At 46.3% G+C, this 19076-nt stretch overlaps 1 protein-coding gene across 1 annotated transcript; it reads right to left on the bottom strand.

The window, feature by feature from the left end:
• Nucleotides 1-1053: 1053 nt before the first annotated feature.
• GAPDH (glyceraldehyde-3-phosphate dehydrogenase) lies at nucleotides 1054-19076 on the bottom strand. Its single transcript, XM_078857774.1, has 11 exons — nucleotides 18924-19076; nucleotides 10000-10099; nucleotides 7163-7269; nucleotides 5825-5915; nucleotides 5577-5692; nucleotides 4968-5049; nucleotides 4598-4749; nucleotides 3793-3871; nucleotides 3158-3241; nucleotides 2973-3070; nucleotides 1054-1616 (listed from the first exon to the last, which is right to left on the bottom strand). Exons 1-11 carry the CDS (start codon nucleotides 18944-18946, stop codon nucleotides 1547-1549), a joined length of 1002 nt encoding a protein of 333 aa, XP_078713900.1. The 5' UTR covers nucleotides 18947-19076; the 3' UTR covers nucleotides 1054-1546.

The raw sequence follows: 19076 nt of genomic DNA, 5'->3' as shown, positions 1-19076 counted from the left end.
TATGTACTTTCAGAGAATTAATTCTAGAAATGAGTTGAGACAATGTGCAGTCACCATCTCCCCTTTAACATGCATGTAGGCTGTCACGACCAATATCATCCATAAGGTTTTTTTAGTTAGATCGCGTAAACGTCGTTAAAACACGCCACCACCCCATAGCCAACTTGGCAGGGTTGGTCACGTAAACAGAACATGGCAATTGTCACTAGTACAGCACACCCGTGTGTTGGAGAGCACTCTTGAGTACCGAGCCAGTACTCCGATTGGAAATGTTGCGGCTTGGCTCTCCAACACACCTGTGTGCTGTACTAGTAACGAATTGCCATGTTCTGTTTACGCAACAACCCTTACTAGTTGGCCGTGTCGGGTGGTGCGGGCTTTAACGACACATTTATGCGATCCAACCCAAAAAAACTTACGGACCATCTCCCCTTCAAGTTAATGGCATGTACAGGCAGCCGAGGTAAGACTGGATCTATTCTGGTTTAGCATTATTGCCCGAGGATTGCAATCCCAGACCAAACGCCATAATGCACTTGGGATTTCTTTACAGCATCGTTGTGATGTGAAAAAGCTTTAGTTGCCCAAATCACAGTGTCCAATTCGGACAGCTCTTTGCTCAATCATTCACATGTTTCTTTATATGGTTTTCTTTTACCAGATGGAATTAGATCCTATGCCACTGCTGTACCAAATTATACACTGGCTTTATATAGCATATAAATGCAACTGTCACAACAAGAAAAAGGAGCAATCATGTCAACCCATGTCTGCTAATAACCCATCCAAGCTAAATACATAACCTGACAGTTTTTCCATAGTGAATGCAATGCCAGTAATCGATCCACTGCTGGATGAAAGCCTCAACAAGCCGTCGCCATCCCCTCAGTATTGCGATGCAACAAGTGACAATTGCACAAAAGTGGCCCACATTTGATCATGGCCTTAGTCTTTAGGACTCGAAGGGCAAAGTCACAAGTGGGTAATAAGAGGGTAAATGACTGGAAAAACTACCCGGTGCTGCGACAATAAATGGACACGTGCAGAGGGGCGTGCATCACGTGTTGACGTTTATTTTAGCTGTTGCACAGACGTTTCCACACTCAAGAGCGACATCCGCGCTCCGATCACACAACTGCAGCGTATACACTCGACTCTGAAGAAGTGAAGCCGGGGAAAATGTGAGGGGGTGGGGGAAATCGGGATGAAATGCAAGACTTCGCGCCATCACAGGCAAGGATGGTCCAGTCGGCCCCGAGAGGCCGAGTACACTTACAGTGGTATACTACGCACAGACGCTAAGACAGAGCACGCGGGCAACGCGACACCATCACCCACGCGAGCGACATTTACTTTACGTAGAGGGGGGAGAAACAGCACGCACACACAAACATCAGCTGTTAGGAATGGCGATAAAATCAAGACGGCGGCCGCCGCGGCGTGTACTGTTGGTCGTGGGAGAGCAAGGGGGCGGCATAAGATGGCTGCTGCCGCACGATAGGCAAGGAGGAGGAGAGGGCGGCCTGCTGTGAAATGCTCTTCGTTTTCACTTGCAGGAGTCCATGTACGTGATCAGGTCGATCACACGGGTGCTGTAGCCAAACTCATTGTCGTACCTGAGCGAGAGAATAGCATGTGCAGGTAGGGGTGGGAGAGGTAGACAATACATCAACTTGGAGAAGTGCACGCTGTTCCTCCAATTGTCCCTGGTATACAGGAGGTCGTGGGTTTGATCCCTACGCCTCTATATATTTTCCCCGTGGTCATGCGTATTTTTCTCCGGGTCCTTTGGTTTTTCCCTCCACATTTAGAATCAACATGCGTTTATAATATTTGGCTGCTATACATCTCCACATAAGCCACTTCAATATGCTATCATTTGTGGCCAGGTGGCTTGTATAGGTCAGGTGGGCCTTACCTGGTCAATTAAAAAAAATAGTTTAGGTTCAGATTCAAGAAAATAAAATAAAGCTATGGGGAAGGATTGACCACTCCAAAAAATAAAATTGATTGTATCATGCTTGATGTATTTAATCAGAGGATATTGACCAGGGGGAAGACTTAAAACCAGACGGTGGGATACTGTAAAAGCATCAGCGACATTGACTGTGACAACTCTTGACACTCAAAACGTTATTCAATAACGTGTAAAGTTCATCTTCGATGGAGGATGCCGAGTTAGAATGCAGGACCCGCACTTCTAAGGGTAAGAGTTCAAATGCCAGTCGGCGGTTGACCGAGACCATCAACATAATCCATCTGGTGTATTGAAACTGGTACAGGCGTGTCACTACGAGACTTTGCTACAACGAGAAATTAGAATTGAGACCAATTTGTTCGCAAAACAGGCAAAATGTTCGCATATTGAGTGGAGACTGACCGATATATATATGTCTTGTAATGAACCCAGCAACCCTGGTTCGATTCCCAGCCACGGCTAACATCAGTGGTGATAGATATTTGAACCAGCGGTCCTTCATGGCCCCTGCTGTTCCCCTCCAGCCACTAACATCTACTTATGTTTTATTACTTTATTTGTATCTCCCATTAAAAAAGTTGTTTAAGAGTGGAAAAGTTTGGGGCTGGGAGTCAATGGCAAAATTATGATCTATAAGTTTAACGAGTTTTAGCTTAAAGCAATTTCCGCAGAACGGATTTTCGCTCGTTTAGCGCGATGCACCTGTACCACTTTCTGTAGCATGGTGGGTGCCAAATGTGCTTCCCCATACGATGTAGACTAGACGATTATCAGAAGTGGTTCTGCGATATATGCTTTTATGGGTCCTCTAAAACATGAAGGTTGTTATACACTACTCTGCAAGACATCCGGAAGGGTTAATCTCATTACACCATTTAGCACATTGGGGTTAAATGTGGGGAAAAAAACATTTAAAAAGCAAGGAATTGTTCCATGTTAAATGGATAATTTGCCTCCGTGTGTGGGTTGTGAGGAAAGTGGTGGAGCAACTAACCAGGAAATGAGTTTGACGAACTGCTTGTTGAGAGCGATGCCAGCTTGTGCGTCGAAGATGGACGAGTGGGTGTCGCCATTGAAGTCGGTGGACACGACCTACGGTCAAGCACACGCATGTTAGTGGTGACCGTGGATGGTGATTGGAGGTGGTGGGTTCTGGTAGTATTGGCTCGTTGTGCTCACCAAATCCTCGGTGTATCCCAGGATTCCCTTCAGTTCACCCTTGGATGCCTCGCGAACCTTGGCCTTGATTTCATCATACGAGGCCTGATGAACAAGAACAAACATCCATTAACAAACTGTTAGAGGCAAGTGCTGTTCATGAGCCTCTATGAAGGAGGCTGAAGTGGCGCACAAGGGGGTGGTGGTACGCCAAACCCAGTCACCATCATCTCCCCAGTGCGGATGTTAACAAATTGCACCAGCCACTCGTTTAAGGTCGAGTCGGATCAGGGGAGGACCCAGTGGTCCGGAATTTAACACTTGCGCACGGACACATGACATGTCCAACACGTAAATACACAAGCACACGCAAATTTGCATGCGCACAAACACACACAGGTGTTCCATAGCCAAAAGACACACATTCCACAAGACAGAATTAACCACCCTTGTCATGTCATTTCATCTGTATAACCAGGAATGTCCCTGGTAATTTACAAATACCCTGCTGACCCCACCTTACTTCAACTTTAACGAAACACCCCTCGCGATACCAACACCCCCCCCCCCCCAGCCCTGTACAAGTTGTGATCCAAAAAGCAATACGGAGGGGAGCTATTGAGTAGGGGTGCGTGCATGCGAATGTCTCTCGTTACCGGCTTGGCCAGACGGCACGTGAGGTCGACCACCGAGACGTTGGGAGTCGGCACGCGGAACGCCATGCCTGTCAGCTTTCTGCGGAAACATGGGCACACGTGTGGGGTTTACCCGGCGTTAAAACACAAGCTGAGAAAGCGGAGCATCTTGTGCGTCCACACGCCACCATTTGCATTTCTGGTCCTGCCTCCGTTCATCAGTTCTGCACCATGCAACCCTTGTGCCTCCCCGTGCACATCTCCTTGTGCCTCTCAATTTAGATCAGCTGTTAAATTCCAATGCATCCCCCTGTGCACGTGTATATGTACCCAAGCATCTCCCAAAGTGTCGATGTCAATCCTCGTGCATCCCTGTGCCTCCCAGTTAATCCCGGTACATTGGCATTTCTTTTTTCGTCTACAGCATCCTTATAAAATCGCCCTGTTCCATCTGTGCCCCCCCCCCCCCCCCATTCGTCTCCTGCGCAACCCCATTCCACTCCACGCATCCACGCGTTCATGCATTTCAACATTTTGCCATGCCCCCCCCTCTCCCCCACAATGCATCCTTGTTCACCCCCTACGAGTTTCTTGAATCCTCTGGCATCCCCGTTCAATCCTTTGGCTCCCTTTGTGTCCACTTATCTCCTACTTGCCTACCCTACCCCCTCTTTCACCTACCATTTCCTCCCATCATCTTCACCCTGCCATGGTTCATACCACATTACATAAACTATTGTAACCATGCCTTCTGCGATATCACCAAAGCTTTCACACCCATTGGTCCTCGTGTTCCTCGTGCATCTCCCCCCGTGTATTCACGTACCCATTGAGCTCGGGGATGACCATCCCCACGGCCTTGGCAGCGCCAGTCGAGGCCGGGATGATGTTCTGAGAAGCCCCGCGGCCGTCGCGCCACATCTTTGCAGAAGGCCCGTCCACAGTCTTCTGCGTTGCCGTGTACGAGTGCACCGTGGTCTGCACGCACGCAGAGAGCGATAACTCCCTGAAGCCTTGCTGTAAGAGCTGGGACCGTTGGTCTAGTAAAGCCATTAATAGAGCGAAAACTGTGAATCGACTACCTTTTAAATGCTCGATTTCTGTGTGCGCATTTCCCGGCTGAGTAAGCATGCATATGCTCCGTGTATATATATATGCAGGTTTCGCCATTGAGTTGGGTGTGTGCCCATGTTTACCATGAGCCCCTCCACAATGCCGAAGTTGTCGTTGATGACCTTGGCCAGAGGAGCCAGGCAGTTGGTCGTGCACGACGCGTTGCTGGAGACACAAAATGAGCAGAGGAGAGCTGTCAGTAAAAAAATAATGCACATGAAAGACAACTTGCAAGACGGGAGCTCTGCAACCAGATTAGGTGGCGAGATATTGTATGTAACTGTGCGCGATTGAGAGTGTAATTTGTATGTGTGAGTGTGAATGTTTGTAAGTGTGCGAGCATGTCCCAATGGAGTGCAAAACAAGGGTGTGGGTGTGCACATGCGAGCTTTATGAAGAACGTGTGCACAATTGTGCGGGTGTTAGCGCGTTACGCGCATCGCAGCAATGCAAATGTGTGTGTATGGACGGGGTAAATGGGAGTACACAACTGCCAGACAGTGTGCGTGCTGGGGTGTGAAAATTCCTGGGTCTATTCGATGACCTCCTGCAGCCTAGCCTTCCACACTTAACATAACGTCACAATGGTGCATAGCCCCATGCAAGTAGCGTAGCAACATCACCACCACTTAGTGGAGTGGCGGCTCTTGTCGTTTCGGTAGCAATAGCCGATGCAGGTGCGTGCTACGTACCTGACCACCTTCTGCGAGGGGTCGTACTTCTCGTGGTTCACTCCCATCACGAACATGGGCGCATCGGCAGACGGAGCTGAGATGATGACGTGCTTTGCACCGCCCTTCAGGTGCAGCTGATCAGCACGGAAACGGAAAAACGGGGGTTAACGAGCGGACAGAAACCCTGCCACCCCCTCCCCACCCCACGAACCATGCTACACGCGCATGTGCGAGAATGCAAGCATGTGCAAGAGAGCAATACTTACAGAGGCCTTATCGATGGTGGTGAACACACCGGTAGACTCCACCACGTAATCGGCACCATGCTTACCCCATGGGATGTTGGAGGGGTCACGCCTGTACACAGACACACGATCACCATTAGCACGCACTTCCTTGTCCATTTCCCCCAATCTTCCCTTGATTCTACTGCTCCATGCCTCTCAAGGCACTTGCATGGCACAAAACCTCTTCTGACTGGTCCCGGGATGGCTCTTTTACCATTTTGGTGAAGGAGGCATTGAAGACTGTTTTATTTCGTGTGCCAAAGCGGTCTTTAATTGTAAACAATTTTTGCTACTCAACAAAGCACACACTGGGGGAATCCTGTTGTTATATCTGGGCCACAGCACCAGTTCCTCACTCCCTGCATGAAATTAAATGCAAAGCATTTGGGGTAATCAGTAATCCAGCTCACTTAATCACTCCAGTTACTCGCTCCATGGCAATCCATCACCTCCGTGTCACTCATATTGCTACGGACCGTGGTTTTTGTTTTGTTTGATCAAAACCGTGTTCAACTAATCATCCTTCTACCACCAAGTGTATCGGTGAATATATTGTATTGGTGTGCACAACAATAATAAAAATGTATAGCCCTCGGTCAATCAACTGTTGGATGAAGGCCTCTTCATGCAGTGTCAGTCGTTGAATGATACATATCATCATACGGATTAGTGCGGGTCGGTGAAGGAGGGGTCCCCAGGACCAGTTGAAATATCACTCCTCACCGATGCCATCCGTGGATTTGTAGCAGTTTGCCAACCACTCGCAGTCCTCCCTACAACCGCTTTGTGCGTGTGCTGCATCATAAGGTGGTGTGGAGGCAAGTATTGTGCAGGCATGCGCCACTGTATATGTGCTACGATTTATATTAAATACATGATTTGGGACATGCCGGGTGTGAAGGCGTGCTCTATAGTAAAACAAAAACTCATGGTTTGACAATAACACTGCCTTATTATCAGAATAGTTGTTTTTACTGGAGGAATCCGATGAGCTATACATTTATTTATTACAGATGTCCAGTAGGGACGGGTCAGAATGTTACAACAATATGGAAAGTATATACCGATACGATGTATTTTAAGTCCATTTTACACATTTTTGTTTATAAGGAAGTGTTATTGATGAACGTGTTGTGTTTTTGTCATTTGTACACTACTGCCAACGCAGTTATCACAATACAGTTTGTTCCATAGCCAGAATATCCACCTAGGCAAGTGTGTATGTGTGTGTGCAAGGTTGAATGCTGCAATGATTGCCTCTGATATGCTGCACCCATGTGTGTTGCACAGTTGTACACACAAGTGCATGTCACTTACTCCGAGTAGACGGCGACGGCATGTCCATTGATCAACAGCTTCCCATCCTCAACCTTCACGTCTCCCTTGAATCGTCCATGGGTAGAGTCATACTTGAACATGTAGACCTAGAAAACACACCCATCCAACATAAGAATTCACCAACCCCACCTCCAGCCCAGGTACCATGAATTGTCACAATTATATTCTGCATAGCAATTAACCTTACATGCTTTTATTCAGATACCAGATGCTTTCTGCCTGGCTCCAAGCCACCAGCTCGCACTCGCCCACATAAACACATACGCTCGACTCTGGGCACACGTTAGAAACAGCTGGATGAAGACCTCCCCTCAACCCTTAAAATGTTTAATCCAGGTCACCCACGGGGGAAAAAAAAACCACATATTCATACTCTTTGGGTCTTTGGGTAAAGTCACATAGATAAAAAAAAAATCACGAAGTTTCGATCGCAACACAAGCAATCGTCTTCAAGTGAAAAAAACCCAGCAGAACTGCTGTATTTTTTTCATCTCGACGGGGTTTCCCCCCCACCTCTATCGCCCGATGAAACAAAATGGATTTTATTGAAATAGACACACCCAGTTACATGCGCGCTGAGGCTTTGGGCTCTGGAGGGCAGTGCAACACAGGAAGCAATATCTGCACCAACGTTGCCAACGGCTTTCACTGTAGAACCGACCCAACCGGTTTGTTTAACCGGAAGACGAAACCACGGTGCGTGGGGCGGAGGGTTGCATGGGTGTGTGGCAGAACCATGGGGGATAGGCACCGTGAAATGGACTCTACAGCCCAACCCTTGTTGGATAACAACAAGAGTTGCTCTTTCCAGATTAACATTAACGGTTGGCCCCTCAGGGATGGTTTTCGTCACAGCATCGCCATTTATTTTTCGTAGCCTGCATCGACCTTGGAGAGGGGGCTCTGGCTGTGTTCACATGCCAATTTCCCAGGACTGATGGGCAAGTCATCATCAGGACTGAAAGCCCAGGTGGCAGGCTTTGTAGTGCTGTGCGCTCGATAACCACTCTACCACTGCAAATACAGTGTGCGCGCACAGGAAAATGCTGTTAGTGAGCACAAAATTAATTCTGGAATTATTGAAGACCCAACGAAGAAAGGAAAGGCCGAGTTTCTCTTTGCACCGATGACAGTGGACCACTGAACAGTGTGCAAACACCATGGTGGAAGGTGTAGATATTTCCACCACAAATGGAAGATCTAAGGACTCAAACTCAGAATGCAGTGAGGTGAAAAAAAAAAAATCAGGCACATCACCGATGACTACCCAATACACACACACACATTCTGGTGGAACAAAACTCCACTCGTGCCATGGAATGGCTTGCACAATTAAAATACAATTAGTCTGTTGCTTTTTTTAAATGCCATGCAATAAAGGATAATAATGCTGGCACGATATTAGTGGGGTGGTGGAGAGAGGGGGGGATGTGGCCAGCACCACACCTATCTGCCCTTGGTCAACCCTGTACTAACGTTTTTACGCAGCGTCACACTTGGAATAATTAAGGTCAGAATCAACCTAGGCGAGGGTAACGGCAGGTTCAGATAACACTTGCCACCAATATTAACCATGGCGGGGATTGACCCCGATTTTCCGGGAGCACCGAAATGCACAAAGCAATGTGTATCTAAACAAACAGACAGAAAAAATATTATCATAAATTCGGCATCAAAACGTGGCCAGTCTCACCCTGCTCGGTCTTGATCAATGCCGACCACAACCCGCACCAAGGTTATTTAAACACAGGGGGTGTCATCAGATGTCAATATAATCAGCCCGACCCACAGCCAATGAGTGATGAGGTCACACATCCCCTTAAAATAGCAGCTCTGGTCACCCCACCAATATCCTTAAAGAGCCTCCCCCTTCTTGATAAAAAGCCCCACTGCTCCCTGCCCAGAACGATCAGTACAAAATAAACAGCCGGGCTATGTCTATTGATGTTATGTATATGTGCCATCTGCTTATGTGCAAATACACCAGCAGCAATGTGGCTTAAAATAAAAATGTTGGTGCAGCCATGCTCAAACAGGAATTTCATGCAAAAGTGAAGAATATCTTATTTTCTCCATAGCTCTCCATGGGACCAGAACAGCCTCGTCAGAAGAGCCAGCACTGTGGAGATCCGGTAAAAAAAAAAACTCTGGTCCAGCCAGCCATCAAACAAAATATTTCTCAAGTTTAGCAAGTTGATGGCTTCTTCAGCCTGATTACCAATGACTACACAAACCGAGTACATTAAAATCGGCCATTATTTGAGCATCACTAAGAATAAACCAGCGAGGCTTTGCTGGGCCGAGTTCACGTGTGTGTTTAACAGAGCTGGTACTTTTTGGTTGACAAAGGATTCTGGATTATAAATGGTATTGTGCGTGAGTGTGTATATGGTGGGGTGGGAGTAGTGGTGCAATAGGCGCTCTAGCACCACTTGCCCTAACACTGTTAAGGCTATATGGGGGATCTTTGTCCATGTCTTTTGTCGTGGTGCAAAAGGTTAGCAAATTGCATTACAAACCCAGCAACCGGGCTTCGATTCCTGACCACGGCTAACATAGTCGGGCGAGAAATATCCAAACTGGTCATTGGGCTCCCCATAGTTAGAACCGTGCCTTATAATGAGCATCTCGGAGAATGTGTAAATATGAGCAATGGAGAGACAAAGGTGATCAGGGGCGATTCTGTACACACCACACCCCCTTTGTGCACCATTCCAGCGGCTCAAAACAGCACTTTCCCCCAGCAATTTGTTCAAGGCTACATAGGGGAATTCTGATTTTGCCTGTGTGGTTGGTAGCAAGATGAAGGAACTCACCATGTATTCCAGGTCAATGAAGGGGTCGTTGATGGCAACCACATTCACGTCTTCCTTTTGCACGGCAGCACGAGCCACCAGGCGGCCAATACGGCCAAACCTGTGACATGGCCAAACACAGGCACACAGAAATAAATCCTACATTAGAACACAAAAGCCAACAACCTCTGTCCTCGTTTTACCCATGACACCTTGGTGTTTCACCTCTTCAAGAGCGGAATCTTTCACCACAAGTACGAATAAATTCTACCATTATTACAATTTGAGGAGCTGCTCGAGTTTGGCTCCAGAGCATTGGGCATTTACACTCACCTAATGCCTTAAGTCCGGCATTGAGTGGCTTATGGCTCAACCATTGCAGTTGTGCAGGCATTTATCTTTCTAGATTTCAGGCAATGATTACCTCACACGATTGTGCTCCAGCGCATGCATGATCTAGAGTGCAAAGACTACATTTATTACCCATTGTTCAAACTTTTTTTATATAGAGGGCTGGGAGCAGTACCGTAGTGGTTAGCGTACTACGCTATGAAGAGCAACCTGAAATTTTAATATTGGCCATGGCCCACGGCAGTGGCGAGTGATATCCGAACCTGTGGTGGCCCTTCCAAAAGCAACCTGCACTGATCAAGCGTGGTGAAATTGTCAATTAACCCCAATGACTGACACTGCATCGATTGCCAAAGGCCCGCACAAATGATTGGTTTTACAGCACACCAAGCTGAACATTAAAAACGATTCCGATTTGATTTTGCAAAGGGGGGCAACTGAATGTCGTTCGCGGTCGTTTACGCGCATCGGTGACAGTGGACGCCCTGTAGCTAGGAGCTCATCACGATTCAGACAAAGTGAGAAAGACCAAGTTACTGCTGCAGACGTCAGAGTAACACACGGTGACAGAGCATGCGCTTGTGCAACACGCGTACGTGACCACACTGCAAAAGCGTAGACCACATTGCAAATAAAGGAAGTGGTGGAGAGTTGGCGCATCTTACTGTAGGAAGCATTTTCCGACATTCATTATATTTTTTTAATGTAGACTTTTCCAAGAATAGGCTTGGGCTGAGAAAACCTAAACTTGCTAGCAAGGTTGTTTGCATTTCTCTCAATTGTATTTAAATTAGAAAGTGAAATCCTGTTGTCAAAAGAGAAAGGGTAGATTTGGAGAGTTCACAAGAATCGGTGCGAATGGCCCAGATTGGAAGGCGTTACACGACTGCTTTTGCAACAGCGTCCACATTTGTCAATGCCCTGCTCATCACACGTCAACCACATTTTTTTTCAAGATACAAGCATAATTAAGTTAAAACTTAATTTTATACGAGGATTTCCGTGCTACCATGGTTACTGGGATGAAACCACCAACTCGTTACCTTTGAAAGCCAGTGGCTACAACTCAGATTTAATCCCAAGCTCAAAGCAGTTTCAGCTCTATGCCCCCCGGCTACCTCAAGACATAGGCATGTTGGGGCGAGTACGTGTGCAGTGAAATCTCTGCCCCAACCGCTTTTTGCTTTCCACAAGATTGTGCATCAAACCACGCTGGATGCCCGTATCCCCAACAGCATCTGGGGGATCCCGTTTGGCTTTTCTTACCGCAATGTGTGATGCATGACGGCCACCAGTCACGCGCAGGAATGGTTAAGATTATTATCGATTCCTATACAGATGCACATGCATTGAAATCGTTTGAGAGAAAAGTATAAAAAACGTGAAAACTACCATCCAAAATGCTAGCTGACTGGGTGACAGAGCGAACGGTTTGCAATAAGAAAGTTGGAAGTTAAATCCCAGTTGGGCAGGCTGAGTAAGCCCCATCTCTGGAATCTACACAATTAGTACCACTTAGTGGGGAATTCAAAAGCGGTTATCAAAAGGCGACTCTCGTCACTGCCATTGGTGTGGAATTTCCAGCACCAACCCATCGCTGTAAACAAGAGATCAACACGGATTTCTGTAAAAAAAAAAGAGTAGACAATTTCACTGTATCCAAAATATAAAACGATGGCAAAAACTTCAGAAGAATAGAATTGCAAACTTGAATCGTGGCAAGTGATCAAATAACTAGGGGGGTGAATTGTAACCTGCCTTCGCATGAACGAGCTTGTGTTTGTACTGTCGTAACGGTTTGAGGTCATGTCTGTGTGCAACAGACTGCAAATGCCTGTGACGGTTGTATATAAAAAAAATCGTCAGGTCTGAATCTCTTTTGGTTTCCCTGTACAGGAGATGGAAAACCGTAGGACAATTTTCAGCAAGTTGTTTTATGCGAAAGAATAAGTTCTCCTTTTTATCTGGCAACAAAACAGGTGTTAAGTTGTTAAAACACAAAACTGAAACCTTTTACAAGGAATGTCTGCATTAACCAAAATACTTGTGGTCAAAATTCAAACAAAAAACACTGGCAATATATGCATTGTGTTAGACCAGAGGCTCAAAAGAAAGCCGTCTCGTGTGGACCAGTTTCAAAGACAATGCATATATTATCAGTATGTTTTTTTGTTTGCATTTTGACCACAAGTATTGTGGTTAATGCAGACATGATTCCTTATAAAAGGCTTCAGTTCGGTGTTTTAACAACTTAACACAGCTGTTTTGTTGCCAGAAAAAAGGGGAAAAACCTATTCTCATATTTTGGTACTGGCAAAGGAGGTCCCATGTTGTTTTATGTAACCAACCCCTGGGCTTGAATCCACAATCTCAGCCGTGCCAGCCAATATTTTAACACAGCACAATGTCCACTGATAAATACAATTAGTAAAATGTCACAAAATTAGATATTTCCATTCTGAACTCGCAGTGCTAGTATTGCACCAGACCGACCCAGACATTTTTTCATCAGTGCACGAGGGCGTGGCAGGCGCGGTCTTTGCAATCAGAGCTGTGGGCCAAGGTTCGTTTGGAGTTTGCTTTTGGTAGCACGCCTCTCCCAGGGTTTCTGTCGCGCAGCTGCGTACCCATAGGAACCAGTGACTGCGGCTTGGGAATTGTCGGTTGTGCCTGCTTGGACATGGTTCAGCTCACCACAGGAACGCCAACTGGCCTGCCTCCAGAAAAATCCAGTTATTATTAAACAGTCTGAATTTTCACATCAGGTAGTTCCTAAATGGGGCTGGCGTGTAGAGGTGAAAGCAGCTCAGGTACACACGAGTGTTCTGTTACAGCACCTAGGCTTCATCTCTACGCCCATGCACGCAAGAAAACTGTGCTCACGAATGCGCTTTATAAAAAAACAGGCAGTGTCTGGTGCAAGGTGTAGTATTAGTCCAAAGCTTTATTACCCATGTGACAAAGGCACCATTGGACAAAGGCACCATTGGGTGCCTTTGTCACATGGTTGATTACACACCTTGCGGATGAGTAACGCGACAGTTTCTGGGAGGCTCAACGTGGAACACATGAGCTCGAAGCCTTTCCCTCCATCAGCCCGGTTCACTTGTTAGACAGCCACACCCACACAGGGAGGAATTGGTCTCACGCTGCCATTAGTCCCACCAATTCCTCTGCCAGCCCAGCCCTACACCCTGGACTCAGGAAGCCCACCTTTTGCATGCATCACAAGTGAAGCTCAAAATATTTAACCTGAATAGGACAAATTTTTTTTTACAAATGCTTTGGGACATGTCATGCCAATACCCGGACTGTTCTGGCCGAACCGGGTCATTTGGTAACTTTACTTTGAGTGCGAAGTAAAAAACAGTGTTGTTTTGTGCAAAACATCAGGGGTTCGCAAAAAGGCATTTGGAAGATAAAGCTGGTGCTTGCTGGTGACACCCTATTCAAACCCGGACCAAGGCTACCTCGTTTAATGAACTACTACTGCTTACATAGATTAATCTGCAATTTGGACCACAAGTGGATGATTTATTGCCATGACCCTGCAACTTTAACCCACACCACTAGCACATTGGGAGGGGAGCAGGGGGTATAGTAGTTCGAGTACTGCCACGGTTAACAGCGATGGCCTTTTTTTTTGCAGAGTTGACACCGATTGTGATTTAAAAACTTGGAATCTTCCAATTGTGACCGATGTGTTTCTATTCAAAAGGTGTCAACCAGCCTTTCTATCCATTTTACTGGCGACAGTGAGTGATCGTGTAAATTCCAGAAATCTTATACAAAAGGCGAGAAGGCTGAAAATGTGGCATTTAAAACAAAAGTGTGTATTCTTACAATTACAATATGAAAAACTAAATATTTCAATGTTAGCACACAACAATTGTAACGGTGGTGATAATTGGTTTCACACATAGGACATGGTCATCCTAACAACCTTTACATTGCTGAAATCTCAGTATGAACATTTACAAATAAACAATAACCATAATGTCTCCCAGGGAGTGGGACGTTCAAACAGACAGAAATAAAATTTCGATTTAAAGCTTTCGTGACTGCAGGGATTCATCTTCTTGGTTCTTTCGGTAAAGTCATGTAGAAGGGAAATAATAAAATAATATATTATTTTATTGTTTTATTAGACAAAGCCCACCACCATCTGCTTGTATACAGTATATATTCACATGCAGCCATCGTGGTACAGGCGGGGCTGTTAGGGAAATTATTTTCACATGGCCGCAACCTAGCAGAAACGCTATTTTTGACAGCAAGCCAGCACCAAATCTCAAAAAAAGCCAGAGGCATAAAAAGGGCTGCACTGATGAACCTTTGGAACTTTTGACGTGAATGTGTTTGCTCAGCCGTGCTCAAGCTCGCGGCCACTATTGCTGCTGCAAACCCAACCATTAAATGAGCTGCTCAGACTCCAATCAGGGCAAAGGGGGAAAAATCCATTGAGTGCTTCCATTTATCCACCGAGAGCCAAGAAAGATGCAAAACCCGAGGGTGATTCAGAAAAATAGTTAAATCTATACGGCAGCTCCTGAATATTTCATCATGGCCGATGACGTCACGGCTCTTGGGCTGCAGCACTGCGCCACCGCCATTTCGTGGACAGGAAAAAGGTGTCTCGTGTGAAATAAAACTAGGTGGCTGGGGGAGGATCAGAGGGCTTATGTCCACGTCAGAACAAAGCGCCGGCACTGTCCATATCCTGGATTTGAGCCCTGGGGCTGAGTGTATCACTGTGAGCTCAGTGTATCCCAGATACTGGACCAGGACCCGCTGAGATAACCAGTTAGAATTCAGGTTTCTGACAACTTTCGATTAAACAAAGTTGACAAGGGTAGGGGGGAGTGGATATAATTTATTTACAATTTTTGAAAAAACACGAGTGCTTAAAATTTGGTTAAATGCTCATAATTTAAGGATTGCCATTTGGCAAACCGCTGTACCATAGTACAAATGAGTGCCATCAAGTGCTGGATGAGAGTTTACAATTGTTGCAACTCCAGAAGCAAATTTTGTGGAGTCATCTAATAGGGCCGTTCCCTGACATGACAATGTTCTGCTGTATTCTTGGGATTTTTCGGTAAAGTCACGTAGGTGACTGAGTCACGTAGGTGACTTTACCGAAAAAACCTAAGAATATGAATCCTTGCAGTCACGAAAGCTTCAAATCTAGAATATTCTCCCTTGGTGACACAGCTCTATTGGAATGGGATGCACATTAGCCGGATATAAATGAGATAACTTTATTCCGAATATTACATAATTACTGTTGCGCATCCACCAGTTGACGATACCATCAGCCCCTGTTGTACATGCATTACATCAATGCAAGACTGTTTATGGGAGGGTGAAGTGGGCGATTGTGTTTAAGTCTTTTCACCACCATCTCGAATCGGTTGAGGAAAAAGTCTGCAAATCTATTTGTTGCCCTGGATCCACGCCTTGGCAAAGGTCATGCTTAGGTGTGCTGTGCAATTAATAAAAAATAAAACACAAAGCCATTTGTAAAATGATCCCAATGCAGAACCTCTCCTGAATACAAAAACCAAAAGTTTTGAAATTGAAAGCTTTTCTGGGAAAAGCAAACGAATTTCTCTCATTATTGCCGAATTGTGTGTCTACACTAAAACAGTTGAAATGAAAGTGCACCGGACAATACCGCAGCACTGCGGGAAGAAATTTTTCGCGTGAATCTGGTTAGATTTTTTGTTCCATTGGTTTTAATTGTTGCCACCGGTCCTGGGCAATGCAGCAAAACGAAGGCACATCAGACCACGCTTCAACAATGACACAAAAAGAACCATTGTCTACATAATCCCCCCCACGGTGAACAGGTAGGAGGTTTGTAGTTGCCGTTGAGAGGGTGGGGGGCGGCAGGACCTTTACAGTGTTCTTACCCCAGACTGCAAGGGCAGACAAGAGTTAATGGGCAATGAAGTGGGAGGGTCGAGAATGGAGAAGGTCACCTTGAGTGGTTTTGCAGGGAATGCAGCAGTATTAGAGTGGAAACATTTTGAGTCAATGAGGCCTTTTGGAGTTGCGACCGATAAATGGGATGGCCACATCGGGGTCACGGTACAGAGTCCTCTGTGCGTTCGATCGTGTTGCAAGCGTGCGCACACAATCCCCGTTACACGATAACCAGACGGTAAACACGTTAATCGTTTTCACTTGTTGGTGCCGTCGTTGTTGTTTGTTTGTTACCGTGTTGCACACAGCTGGTTTAGATCGACCAAACTGTTTGCACAACCCAGAAAAGAAAAATATGCAATTTAAACAACAAAATAACAAGCGCCAAGGTCAACTTAATAAGTGACGAGGCAAAAACGAGCTGCACTCATTGTTAATTGTTAAATTGACACTGCGTGCATGCTGGGAGCAATTGTGCCGCTCGGCCAATTGGAATCGAGTGGTGGGGGCCCTTTGGTGACATTTGACACTCTACCGAGGGGGCGGTGGTGGCAGAAGGTTGGCGATTGTATTCAGCGAGGGGGTGGTGGCAGACTGGAGGTGCAGAATTCTCTCCGCACAGCAACAGCATCGTCCTCACAACCAATATCCACCCAATGAGGGGCGAGCAAGTGACGTCACCTGGTAACGCACGTCTCTGCAGAATGAGGATGTGATGGGGATGCTGTAGAGGGAGGCCCCTTGCCGTGGAGCCAATCCGATTGAAGGAGAGTGTGGCCTCTGCGTCACGCCGTATGACTCCCCCCTCCCCCGACGAAATGTCACTCCTCCTCCGCCACCCCCCACCCAACCCGCCCCAATTATATTTTCCGTGCACGTCCGCGCAATGTCCCCGATTGGCCCTTTCCGCCTCAAGCTCTTTTCATTCATTCATTTTGCTTTCTTGCTTGGCATTACGGCAAAAAAAAAGATGTTACCCCAATTCAGTATGATGCCTAACTCTCCCCAGCTGCTAATGTCAGCTGGGTTTCGGGTTGAACCAGCACCCTCCCTCAGTTTGCTGTATTCAAATGTAAGGTTTGATCATCAGCCATGGTCAATCGACTGCTGAATGAAGCCTCGAACAAGCAATCACTATTTCAAGATCCTGCAATGTATAACAATGCATCTCGCATCTGCCTACGAGCCGATTTAATTTCTCCGTCTCTTTCGGGAAGGATTTTGTTTTAAAAGAGACCAGGTGTTACAATTTATCATACCACAGCTGGGGTTGACGAATATTCACACGATTTTTTTAAATTTCGATTTAAAGCTTTCGTGACTGCAGGGAATATTCATAGCTTTACCACTTGCCTCAACCGGTTCCACAGCGATGCACGCGCAATTAAAAATGTTAAATGGTGGCGTAGGTTGCAATGGCAGACGCATGTTTAATCATTGTTGGCAGTTGCAAAGAAAAACAATACATCTTAAAGGGAATTTTCACAAATTCGTGGGCTGAAAACCCCACCCCACCCACAAAGAGAAGAGGGGCACGAATATATTAGAACTCATGGTAATTTTTTGTCGTCATGGGGGGGGGAGGGTCACGACTTATTTCCAATTGCCGCAACCCCCTCCCCCCAAACCGGTAGAACGTGAGTCACTGCAGATAAGCAGTGGCTGGGATGTAGAAAGGAGTCATTCCAACATTTTTTTTATTTTTTACCAGTGCAGTGAGCACACCCACGCTTTCACATCATTACATTCACAGCCCTTTCAGTCAATCCACTGCTGGATGATGACGAGGGCTTGCCTGCCTGCCTGCCCCCGCCTTCATTTGCATCACGAGTGCGTCACTTGCAGACGAACGTGCAGCGAAGGGCGCGAGAATTGACCCAAATTTCGGCCACGAATCAATGAGTCACCCGTTGCAAATGTTCTACGGTGCCTGGGGGGCCCTTCGTGACACGGCCGTGCCACGTTTGCACGTGGAAATCACCGCGTATTTTGCACGGACAACAGCCCCGCTTCGTGTCAATCCACTGCTGGATGACAGCGGACCTCTCACCGCGACCTCAGCACGCTGGGTCAGTCCGGGTTTGCTGGTGAATGTGGGTGGTAAAACAATTCAAGTAGAGTACAATGTGGGCAGTAAAAGATACATGTTCTGAGGCCGTGACCTCATTTTTACAAACTTCACAGAATCATTTATTTTTTTACAAATACTTCTACGTCACGATGACACCTCTGGTGATGCAAATTTTTTAAAAATATTTTGACATTTAATTAATGCACTGCTACTTACAAATATGGTAAAAATGCAGTCTCTAAAATCCATGCATGGCAAAAAAGACCAAGGCTGATGAAAATATATATAAAAAAGGTCCAAACATATATTAAAAACTGCACGTAAAAAGTGCAAATTACACAACTTTATATAATCACAGCAGTTGATATTAGTATTTGACGACACGTTAATTGGTCGTTGACAGCTTTGAGATAACAAACATAGACGGTGCCAAATTCCTCGCCCCTGCCAAAGGCGACCTTCCGGGCATTCCAAGGTCGCTGATCGGGGGCGCCTTCTCGAATTACCGTCATCTTATTCACCAACCATCTGACGAGAAAATAATCGATCGGGCAGCCTACGACACCGGGGTTGCTCGTGCGTTCATTGAACTCACCCATTGATGCCGATGTTCACCATTTTGTAGCGGATGTCAGTGGATTGCGGACGAGATGGTTGTCTGACGGGAGCTGGGCGAAACTGGCGACGTCTGGAAGCCGAAGAGCGAGCGACGAGAAGTCCGCTCGTCCGGTTCCCGCCTTTATATGGC

Source organism: Lampetra fluviatilis, chromosome 6 (assembly GCF_964198595.1).
Source record: "Lampetra fluviatilis chromosome 6, kcLamFluv1.1, whole genome shotgun sequence".
NCBI lineage: Eukaryota > Metazoa > Chordata > Hyperoartia > Petromyzontiformes > Petromyzontidae > Lampetra > Lampetra fluviatilis.
The sequence above is the reverse complement of the archived record's forward strand: the minus strand, read 5'-3'. Positions and strand labels throughout refer to the sequence as shown.